Raw genomic sequence first — 12,593 nt, forward strand, 5'->3', positions numbered from 1 at the left:
TCAGAAAAGATATACAGCATAGGGTTGGGATTTTTTTTAAACCAGTTGTATGTAATATTTGAAATCCATTCCTCCGTAACACAGTTTCCAACTCAGTCACCATGGGGAATGGATATGTAGTCACAGAGTTAAAGGAGGCCTGAAGGTGATCCAAAATAAGATGTGATATGGGCCTTTTATCTAGTATTTCATTATTTAGTGTGTCATTAATGTTATCTCCTTTGAATGTTGCTTAGGGAGTACTTCACACAGTGTGAAATTTAGCTCCCCTGAGCAGGTTTGCTTTTTATTGAGTACAGCCCAGTTTTCACCTACAGACCCAAACCATTGCTGTGACACAGGTAACTGTGTAGCTGTGGTTAAGTCAGGAACACAGAATGTACCGAAACAATAAACATGCCATTAACTGAAATTCATCTGTGGAGCTTTAGTGAGGTTATCTTTTTTTTTTTTCCTTGCTGGACTTTGCAGCTTATGGATGGGTTTCAAAGAACACATCTCTTTCCCAGGTCACATCACATCTTTCTGCTTCTGCCTTAATAAAATGAAGACAAAAATAAAACTATGAAACTGAAATATTTGAATAAAGTAATTATTCACATTGCTAATATGGTGGATACCTAGGGCGTTTTGAGTCCATCAAGGAAATAGTGTTCTAATTCAAGTCAAATTTTAAAAACAAGTATTTACACTATAGCACTTAGAAACTCCATATCTGAACACTGATAAGGGTCTCTATGTCATGGAATTTAATTGCCTGATTTTCAATATAATTTAATAATATAAAATGGTGTTTGTGTATTGTCCAAACTCATTTTCAACAGTATTTGGTTATTTTGCCCATTCCAACTCTGACAAACTCGGTCCTGGTACTCCATTGTCTGATGATGCAAATCATTGTTCATCTGTGGCCAGTATGTACATCTGTAGCTAATTTGTTTACATTTCTTCTGGTGCCAGTATTTTGCCAGTTGTCCCTGGTGGTGTCCTCCTCCTGTGCTGCTAAGGGGTAGCTACTTTCTCATGGACAGCTGGAAAGGGACAGTTGAACAAGCTGAATTCTTTTAATCTCGCCAGATAGACCTCCCATTTCTCCAAAAATTCTTATAGCAGTCCCTTGCAGCTGTTCAATTTTCTACTAACCTTTTTTATTATGAATGACTAAAATTGAATACTCTAATCTGGGCACCTGACTGTTACAGAATATTTAGATTATCGGTACCTAACTATGCTGCAACAGGGGAGCTGTTGTCACAGAGGTCCTGTCTTCTCCAACAGCACAGAACACAGCAAAGGTCATGGAAGACAGAGGAGGTTGATTATATATTGGCCCAAATTTAACTCCTCATGTGTCCTTTATTTGTGCAACAGCCTATGAAAAGTGGACTTGAAAATGTCCATTTGGTTGTCATGGTCTTGCTGGGTTCTGGTAGAAATTTCTTTTTGCACTGAACACCTGGGAGTGTTGCTCTGCTTTTCCAACGCAGGTTGGGCTGAGCCCTGAAGCACTGAACTCTCAAGCAGAACACAAAATTGTTTTAACCTCAAGCTGATTATGCATTTGAGCAATAAGGGGATTAGGCCCTAAACAGAAGACTGTCTTCTTGTAAAATTTAATTTATAGAAATATGAAATCCGTGTCATCTTTAGGTTTACTCTGTATCAAAATCACCACAAGGTGGGGACAGATTTCACATAATGAACAGCTACAGCTATGTCCAAATGAACCATGCAGAAAGCAAGGAATGATGTGCAGCTTCCAGTAATGCATTTGGGCTGGGGAGGAAATAAATCTTTTTATTCCACGTCTTTAAACATACAGAAAGGCTCTCAATATATCTTGACAGTTTGCAGTCCACATTCCTTGTGCAAACATTAAGGATACACTTTAAATTCAGATGTAAGGGCAAGTTAAAGTTTTCTGTAATTTTTTGATGCTCTTTATGGTTTGTAACATAGGGATCAAATAAGTACCAGTAGTTCCAGGAACCTGTGTTTTTTTGCTATATATGTAGCAGAACAAGCTGTTGATGAAATAGTAAATACTCTTCTTTTTACAATTTTTCCCCCCAGTGAGTTTAATATTATAGGAAATATGGTAAGGCATACATTCTTCTTTTTAATCAGAACACTTCTTCTGGGTTTTGTAGTGAAACTAATAGCCTGAAGCCATACAAATGTAACAGAATTAATACAACAGAGTATAGTGGCATCCTGCTGTTCACAGATTGTTACATGTATTCTGCATTAGCTTTGCATATTCTTATGGTGAATTGTTCTGCAAAACTATTGGGATAGCTGAAGACCTCAATGCTCCTGTGTAATATTAAGGCAAGCTTAGTGCAAGGCAAGATGTGTGCAAGAAGGTCCTTGTGCACATCTAGTCCTGGGCTATCAACCACGGGGCTGATCCCTGGTATAAATTAAGGAATCTAATTTCCTACTGCTGTTCATGGCCCCAGGCTCTCTTCCAGGATCTGAGGCTCCCCAGGAAATATCAGGGACCCAGCCACAATTCCTGCTTTGGTCACAAGGGAGGGATCAGCTCTGCAGCTGCCCACCAAAGCTGCTTCATGTGCATAGTGCTACCTGGATCCTGGGGAATAAGCCATAACCTCATCTGTCCCAAAAAATGCTCTGAGGCAAACCTTACCAGTGAAAATTTTCTTGCCTAGTAACTGGACGCAGCAGAGCTGCTCGAAACCTTTTGTGAAGGTGCACTGAGCTCATTTAGCACTGTGGGGTTCGCATATCAGGCTGAGGAGCACACAAAATACTCTGGGCAGATGGAATTATACAGCATCTATTGAAGGTAGAGGTTATTGGCCTGCTGGGATCCAGTTGTTTTTAGTATTAAGCAAGTAAAATATGTTAAATTTCTGTCATATTGCTTTTGCTCAGATTTTTAAAATGATTTTTAAACTAGAACTTCTTAATGCTATTTAGAGAAGTAAATTTTGCTATGTTTGCATTCTCTTTGTTAAAGAAAAAACAGCTCTTCAGGATGTTCAAAATCCTCCCTTTCCTATGTGTATTAGTGGCCTTCAGACTTCCAGGTGGGTAGTCTAATCCATGCTAGGGCCTTAGGGCTCAGACTGCAGAAATAAAATTGACACATAACTTCAAACTCTGTGCTGGAGGGACAAATGACATCAGTGTCCTCATCTACTATATTATTCAGACAGGGGGGCCCCAAGGCATGACTTTGCCTTCATGTGTGTATGCAACACATCAAGCACTCTTTGCCATTACATGAGTTATATTTGCATTGCATGTTTTATAAGCTTTCTTGGTAGTACTGAATTTGATATGGGCAGGCTTACACCTGATTCACTGGCAGTCCTGAGACTGAATGGCAAGACAAGATAGATACACTAAGAGAAAATATGTTGTCTGCTGAAACAGCTATTGTACCATGTATTTGATTGCCATTGCCACTTAATTTCTCTGGTGCTCCAGAGTAATAGTGTTTCGAAACTCAGACATGTCTTGGAAATCTGAGCTTCATACAGAGCTTAACCCTTTCATGCATAAGCCTATTTTACTTAATAAGGCTAGATTTTAAAATCATGGTTGTTGATTAGCATAGATTTATTATTGCAGAAAGAGTCTTGTTCTCATTCATTCTGAAGATTCACTGAAGTTTCTGGACAATGTAAATGTAGTGAAGGTACCAGAGCCACGTAAATGAACCTTCTGTATCTACCTGAGCTTCAGGCCCAAAACAACTATCATTGCTGTGCCCATATAGATGATATATCACTGTAACTTTCAAGTACTGACACTGGTGAAATTGTTTATATATTTTATCCCACCTATGAAAGTGCACTGGGATAAGTTCCTGAAGTCAACTAATAAAGGTTGTTAACTGTACTTAAAAGCAAAAAAAAGTATAGTGACCTGCTGTTTTTTGCTTCTGTGAATATTGATTGTATCCATTTAATTTCAGTATTACGCAGTCTTCCTCCTTCTGCCCAAAACCTTAGCTTTCTAGCATATATTTTGCTTTCACTAAACATCCAAACCATCTTTCTCTGGTTTTGTTTTTCTTTCAGTATTGTAGCGTTCTTTTTTCTTCCATGTCTCAGTGTTTTATTATTAACAAGTGATTGGAAGAATTTCTTTATGACTTATTAAAAATAAAATCTTTAAATTGGAAGATTTAATGTGCATAATGAGATGGTTACAAGGAAGGTGTTTCCAAGGTGCTCTTGAACTCACAGAGGTATTGAACAACACCATAATGGTGGGGGGAAAAAAAGGCATTTTTGATTAACATCCTTCATATTCTATGCACATGTAAATTATGTTTATTTTAAATCATATGTAGCTGGGTTTTAAATGCCAGAGGAGTATGGTATCACCTTCAAGTAGAAGATGAGAGAATAAATGTACCATTATCATTCTTTCTGGTTTTTAAGCAGATTCACCAAAAGGCCCTCACCCATCTGCAGGCATGAATGGAAACGTGCAGCATCCCACCAGCACCGGGCAGCAGCAGGTCTCTGCCATACCCTCTCCAAGCGCCAGCAAGCCTTGGCGCAGCAAATCCATGAATGTCAAACACAGCGCAACCTCTACCATGCTGTCCGTGAAGCAGCCTAGTCCTGCAACCTCCCCTACTCCATCTTCAGACAGGCTCAAGCCACCTCCTTCTGAAGGTGTGAAGCCCACTTCATCTGGACAAAAATCTATGCTGGAAAAATTCAAGCTGGTTAATGCTAGGACTGCTCTGAGACCTCCTTTGTCGCTGAGCTCAGGACCCAGTGACAGTGGGAGAGAGGATGATACCTTTTCAGAATGTGGTGAAATGGATGTCTTAAGTGGTGGGGTGAACAGCGGCGGCTCCACAAGTAGCAGTCCTAAAGTATCACCGAAGTTAACCCCTCCAAAAGCTGGAAGCAAAAATCTCAGCAATAAAAAGTCTTTGCTACAGCCAAAGGACAAAGAGGAAAAGAACAGGGACAAAAACAAAGTTTGCACTGAGAAAACAGTCAAGGAGGAGAAGGACCAGGTCACTGAAACATCTACAAAGAAGAGCTCAAAAATTGCAAGCTTAATCCCAAAGGGAAGCAAGACGGCAGCAGCCAAGAAGGAAAGTTTAATACCGTCTTCTAGTGGGATCCCAAAACCTGGATCGAAGGTGCCAACAGCAAAGCAGAGCGCTTCATCCGTATGCACGGGAAGTAAGGAGGTTGAAAAACTGAGGACTACTAAAGGAAACCAGTCCCAATCAACAACAAAATCTCAACTTAGTGAGAAGGCTTCTCCTTCCTCTGGTCTTGCTTCTTCTGAAGGGAAAGAACCAAGCGCATCTCTCATCCCGGGGTCCTTGACGTCTCTGTCGGCCTCGATGTCTGCAAGCAGCGGCCAAGGCACGGGAAATGGTGTTGTCCAGCTTCCTCAGCAACAGCAATACAGTCACCCCAACACTGCCACAGTAGCTCCTTTCATTTATAGGTAAGGTCATAGAGGGAAAGTGGTTTTGTGCTACTATTTAGGAAAGAGAGATAAAACGGATAGAGTAATGGTGGATCGCACTGTTAAGTTTCTTATCTCCCCATTTCTGTCACAGCATCATGCACATGTTTTCCTAATATTATTTTTTGATTAATGTTACTTTATGAACAATTTCTTCCAAGAACTCTGAGTCTAGACCGTGTACAAAAGCAATTCACTGCAAATATTTGCCATTTTAAATTCAGGATATTTTGATTAGAAATACAAATCACATGATACGTTCCCTGTGCTGCTTTTGAAAGGTCATGGCTGAATCAGGTTTCTAATGTGAATATTCTTGTTTGCAATTTAAGAACCTCAACATTTATTTGCTGATATTTAATAATACTTGCTTAAAATACACTGTTCTCTTAAAAAAATCCTAAAATAAACTGCTGACGTTTTCAGAGTATGTAACAGTACTAGTAGGATACTAGAGGAAAAACCATACACAAACTTTTGTAAATATTCAAAAATATTTCAATACTTTGGGCAGAGAGAAAGGGTGGCTGTTTGAAGGTCCTTCTCCTGTTTAGTTTTATACATGAGCTAGGTATAGACTAACCCCAGTTAATTTTTACAGGTGATACAAACTCTTCTGATGGCCAGTGCTCTGGAATAGATGAATGAACAGTTAAATGTATCAACCTTTGACTTTATTTTGCTAGTTGATAGAGCAACTGAAGAGAAGCTGTGAGATTTCGTTGTTGTACAGTTTTGAAGACAAAGTGTAGAAAGACTGGCAGGCTGGTTTGAGTAATGATTTCAGATGTCAGCTGTTGGAGGGCTTTAGCTACAGTTGTGGGTAAATTTAACATCTGATAAAATGACAAATACATTATTAAGCAAAATATATTGACAGTTTTTGTTAGTGAGTAGTACTCTAGATAGTCTTGGCTAAAGATTAAAGAGGTGCTGGAGTAGGCTCTGAGGGAGTATCATTACACACAACTAAACATAGCTTCCAAACCAATCTGGATGAGTGATAAACTGTTTAAGTTAATTCTGAACAAAGGCAGTTCAGAAAATCCTATGGAAGGGGAAAAATGCATAATACAGGTTATATTTATTCTAATATGCAGTGGGTAGCCTCTTGAGTTTCAGTTAAATCTATCACTGAATGTCATTGATATACATGTTTGTAACTGTCTGGAATAACCTCAGTGATACAGGCGGTTTGCAGCATGGTAAATAGGGTGGCCTGCACATATGTTAGGGTGCATATGTAAGGAGAGAGAAAAAGAAGATACTTTGCCTTCAGATGCATGTGCTCTTTAACAGCATTTCATTGCACAATGGAGATACCATTCTTTTAAGCTTCATCATGAAGCAAAATGTATTTTGAATTTTATAGAAGCATGCATTTTCCAGTAAAATTTGGTATTAATAATCATCTGCTTGCTTCAAACAAACAGCAAAGGAGACTGTATTTGAAGTTAAATCTCGCATAAAAATAAAATTCTCAGAGCCAAGGTCTGATCTTGGAATGCCATAAACCCTGAGTAATAGACCGACTTTGATGAGGTTACTTCAATGTGTATCTCTGTAACTGAGAGCAGAATCTGGCCCAAAAATACACAGTAACTAGATTCCTTGCAACTCTCAAGGGCTTTGAAATAGTACACAATGATTTCATAGAAGAATATAAATATAACTAAGGATAAAATATCCAAATTTCCAAAGTCAGCACATTCACTTGTGTTGACATATGGCAAGTGGAAGTATGCATGCAGCTGGGATACTGTATTTATATTTTCTTGCTCTTAAACATAACTGTTTTCTGAGCAGTCACCACAATTTATACACAGAATTTTCAGGTGTGTTTGTTAGTTGCTAGAACAGCTTTATAGATCAACCAGTTAATAAACACTAGTTACCTTTCAGACTAACAGGGGGTTTTTGCAGCTAGAAGGAATATCTAGATTCTGTGAGTTTGTACTGCAGTCCCTGTAAAAAGTTTCAATATGATTTAGTAAAAATACAGTGCATTTTATCCAGAATCCTGCAGAATACTGCAATATACTGCAATATACTGCTGTGATCAGTTTAGACTGTTAGCACAAGGTTAAGTAGGCTAGTGCTTTTTCTGGTTTGTTGCCAATACCTGCAGATTATTACCCAAGGGAATATTACTGTAGATTTGTGAATAAAAGTATTCCCAAGAGTTTCTTTGAGACCAGCATGTATTTTGCTTAAACAGGGAATGCAATGCTATAACAGTTATCAACACTCATGTTTTCAAGATGTTGTGTATTTTTATTAATGGTCAGTAGTTAGAAACTACTGTTTCACTAGAAGGTTCTGAAATGATATATTGCACTATCCAGCTTTACACTCCTGGTGCTTTGTCCTGTCTGATATCGCATTGTATTTTTATGCCTCTTAAACATCATGGCATGGAAATTCATGTGGGATTATTACTTCTCATCAAAGATTAACAGCAACAGTCAGAGTTGCATTTGAGATAATCTAAATGGGTATAATTTAAATTCTTCCATCCTCCTCAAATGTGGTTGTGAATGTGTTATTTATGGCCCCTTATGTGTCCCCTCTGAAGTTGACTGCGCAGCCCAACTGATATAAGATAGGCTGAAGTGGATGTAATTTAGTTGTCAGAAAGCTTGGTAAGAGAGATACAGCAGGAAAAACAACTAAAAGGAAGGTGTAAGAGACTGTATAATTCTTTAAAGTATACCAGCCACTACTTTAAATTACACATTCTTCTACATAGACAGAATTGGAAGAAGATGGAAATTGTGCCATCTGCCAGAGTCCCTTAGACTCGTATTGAAATTGGCCATAGAATTTAGTTATCTTCCTAGTGGTGCTTAAATTTCAGATGGAGAAGAGTGACATAGAAGTTTAGTGCTTACTAGGTCACAATGAAAACAGGAAAAAAAGCATTAATGAAAACAAACAAACAAAAAAAGAAGTTGGACTCTTTCTCCTAAAATCTTATCAAGAGAATAACAGGTTAATTGCTCAGTATTTGGAATTCTTAGCTTTCCCACACATTGCTCAAAAGTGTAATATAACCTCTACTTCCAAGCATCTTCTTGCAGAGAAGAGCCTGTTGTATAAAATCATTGCTTTATTTTTTTGTGAGCCAAATTTTGTAAGTTTGTGTTATTTCCATAAAATGGGAACATAACTAATAGTCCTAGGAGTAACACAAATGTAACCTCACTCCATGGGGCAAATCCTTAGTTGATGTAAATCATCATAACCCTATATGAAGTATGTGATATGTTGGCAATTAACATTTGCTTTGGATTTGCTCAAAGATTAATGGAATATTTCAGTAGGAGAACGTTGAGTTGTAACTGGACACATGTGCTGCAGTTTAGTTTTATTTTATTGACCCCTCCAGTAACCACTGTATGAGCTTAGTGGGTTTGTTTTCCATGTCTGGAGTATAGAATCTGAAGTCCCCAAATCCCAGTGGCCGTGGTGCTCAGGAATTGCTTATTGCCTGAAATGCTGACGGTATAGAAACTGCTGCGGAGAATTAGCTGACCACTCATCATCCTGAGCTGCACTTCTGTGTTGTGCATCACTTAAATTTCAGTTTTTCAGCTAAATTTGTAGTTTAATGATAGTGACATCTGGAAGAAGTTTCAGCACTGTCTGAATTGAGACCTTGCAGAGATACTCTTTCAGTGTCAATGCTGGACTACAAAACCATTTTGGCACTTCTTTTGTCCCTGAAGGATAAGAAACTGGTGACTTCAGCTACCTAATAGGTCAGTGTAGAGAAGATGGGGCCAGCCTCTTCTCTGATATGCAGGGTGAAAGGATAAGAGGTAACAGATGCAAGATACAGCAGGGGAGATGCTGATTAAAACTTAGAAAAAATATTTTTATTCTGAGGGTGGTGAAACACTGGAGCAGGCTGCCCAGAGAGATTGTGGAAGCTCTGTCCTCAGATGTGTTCAAGACCCAAGCAAACAAGGCCCTGAGCAACGTAATGTAACCAGACCTGCTTTGAGCAGGCCATTGGACCACATGGCATCTAGAACATCTTTCTGTTCTAAATTACTTTATGATTGATTCTGTGAGGACTAAAGTGTTCACTCAATAGAGGCAAGGAAAGGAAATATCAGTACAATAAATAAACATGTTACCGGGTTCTAAAATCTTTCTATCTCCTTTCCTATATGGTGACTGAAACAATTCTATTACTAGAGCAGCTTCAAGGGTGCATGGGAAGTGCAGAGCAGTGACAGATGGGCAGGCGGATGTAATCCGGTAGCACCTCTGGAGGCGCAGTGAAATTCAATTCCCATGCCTGTTCAGGATGTTTTTACACTGGCTTAGGGAAAAGATTAAACTACCTTTCGAGGATCTTGCAAACACAGCATCTGCAGGGCTTGTTGAAGCCATATTTATGTCTAGTTTAAATGACTAGAAGCTACTGCTGGTCACTGATTGTGGAGCTAAAATTAAGTGTTCAGTAAAAGACGTTCTATCAGATAATTGTGTTTGTTAATAATAGATTGTGCTATTAAACATACTGCAACTCTTTCTTTAAAAATATGATGATGCAAAGTTATACTGCGGTGCTTTATTGATTTCTGTCATTTACATTACTGTTGTGAAAATAAAACAGTCAGCACGAAAATTTTGCAATCGTAGGTAGCACTAGACACTGCCACTCACCAGTTTTACTTGCAAGAAAAACACAGTGTTTAGAAAAAATCCTCCCCTTTTCTCATGCTTGATTTTCAAGTAATTGTGCAAGAAGAATTTCCAGTGTAGAGGTGTTGGCTTAAGAGATTGGAAGAAGGATAATAAATGTAGAAATCATTATAAGCACACACTTGATTAATGCTGAGTTAAAACAGTGGCTTGATAATTCAGTTGCTTGCTGTTTATGATCTGAAGTTACTCTTTTAAATTTCTGTACAGACAACTGTGGCCTTATTCCTTTGACTAAATAATCAGTAAAATGTAGGATAAAGGAGCAAAAAGATATTTTGTACAGTTTTCTGTTACTGATAACCGTATTAACCCTTTCATAAACCAACTACATTTTGTTTTAAAATAGTTAATCCCCACTACTCCAATGGGAAGGTTCCTCCAGAAACTCACTCATCTCAATGTTAAAAATTGCTTGCAACCCACATGATGAGATTGCATTCATTTATTACTTTGTTAATATTGCACTTTAACTTAAAAAATTGTTTTTCCTCTTTTTGATCATTCTTTTTAAATATGTGAGCGAATAATCCCATTCCCTTCCTTCTCTTTTGCAAGGCTAAACCATCTGTCTCTTAAACCAAATTGTCTCTTTCCTTTCAGAAGGGTTTCTTCTTCCCCATGAGCATCCTAGTAGGCGTTCGCTGCAGCTGTTCCCAATTTAACTCGCATGTCTTGAACATGGGTGATCAAACTGCTCATGTTCCAGATGTGGTCCTGCCAGTCTGTTACACTGACAGTGATACACATTCAAGAGAACTGCACCTCAGACAGATGTTTGAAAAAAACCCAGCATATTCATCTGATAACTTTTGGAATGTGGAGTAAAAACCAAACAAATCTTTGATGTTATCTATGTTTGTCAAAAGTTGGCTATTTCGTTAGAGACAGGAAATGACTGACTGCATTAAAGACAGCTTATTAAGTGGTGTTCCAAATTCTGTTCTTAATTACTCCTGTACAGGCTCATTTTAATCAAACTGAATGAGCTTGTGCAGGTGTGATTGAGAGCAGGATTTGTCCCATTAAGAGAGTTTGATGCTCTTAGAAATAGGTAGCATGGAACTCAGTGGGTTGGGGATAAATATATTCTCTAATTGCCGTGATTAAAATAGAAAACAGATTGTCCTGTTTTCATGATGGTTGCCCAAATTAACCTGTGCTGCAGATGCACAGCACTGGAAGAAATATCAACAAGGTTGCTTTGACTAAACTGAAACTCTTTTCACTTTTCTTGATATCAGGAGAGATGCGAGAATTAATTTTTTTTAAGGCAGTGGGCTGTGAATGGTAGAGGGTAGCTGGCCATTCATTGAAGCCAATGTGTAAGGTTAATGAGAAGATCTTTTAATTTGATGTTTGCTTTCCTTGAGCTTAATCTGTGCTGCAGTCCTGTAGAAATCACTTGAATCATTCATAGGATTAATATGTCCCACAGAAAGAAGTAAAAGCCAGATGTATAGGGGAAGACATCTCACAGTTTCACCTTCCTTTTTTTTTTAATTGGGATGGTTGAGCTAAGCAAAGAGGCATCTACATGCTTGGTCCAATGTATCATAACCTGTTACAGGCCTAGAGCAAAGTAACTTGCTGTTTTAGGCACCCAGTCTATACCTGGACCTCCTTGTTACCCAAGAGCTGAACCTCCTACATGATTTTGCATGGAAGTTTTTCACCCCTAGATCATTCTCAGCCCATCTGGGCTGAGCTCAAGTCCAGAAAAAAGAAAGGCCTTGGCAATCATGCACCAAAAGGCAGGGCTGCTGTGGAAGTGCTGGCAGCTGGCAACCCAGTAGAGACCTGGTGAAAGAAGAGCTCTTGATGAAACCCCCATCCCCAGGTTCCTCCTTGGGGCACTTCAGCTGCCCAGTGACTGAGCAGGTGCCTTTTGGCCCATCATTTCCATATTAAATAACCAATTTTCTCAAGTAAGCAGAACTTAGACTGCTGCAAAATCCATAGTCCTCTGTTGGACTTCTGTTGTCGCCTCAGATAATTAGAATCATTGATGTTTTTACCAAAATAAACATAAAAATTCTGAATGAAATCAGTATAGCAGTTCCTTAGTTATTTATTTTGATAGCAAATCACATTCATTTTACATTATATTTAAACTTCCAAGTTTGAAGTAAGATAAAAGGGACATTTCGTGCTTCTTAGATCTGTTAGTTCAGGCTGCCTATAAATTTAAGAAAACCACATCATATTTACATTTGGTTGGTGTTTCCATGGCTTGCTTTCTACAAATTAAATCAAACATTTTTAAATTGCTAGCGTTATATGATCTTTGCTGTTCAGTATTTTTACTTTAAGGCTTAGATTCTAGTCATCTTGTGTCCCAGAAACTGGATTTTGTTCTGCAATTAATCCTACAAATCAGATTCTAAAATCTGTAA

General features: G+C 38.4%; 1 protein-coding gene across 10 annotated transcripts in view; it reads left to right on the forward strand.

Moving 5' to 3' along the window:
• The window catches only part of NAV3 (neuron navigator 3), a 563,787-nt gene that overhangs the window by 417,879 nt on the left and 133,315 nt on the right, over positions 1-12,593 (forward strand). For 9 of the 10 annotated variants that reach the window (XM_074870640.1, XM_074870639.1, XM_074870634.1 and 6 more), the window contains one exon: positions 4,422-5,460. In XM_074870640.1, coding sequence (XP_074726741.1) covers positions 4,422-5,460 — 1,039 coding nt within the window. The remainder of the gene's footprint in view (positions 1-4,421; positions 5,461-12,593) is intronic. The other variant, XM_074870637.1, reaches the window with a different exon arrangement.

Source organism: Strix uralensis, chromosome 5 (assembly GCF_047716275.1).
Source record: "Strix uralensis isolate ZFMK-TIS-50842 chromosome 5, bStrUra1, whole genome shotgun sequence".
Lineage (NCBI taxonomy): Eukaryota > Metazoa > Chordata > Aves > Strigiformes > Strigidae > Strix > Strix uralensis.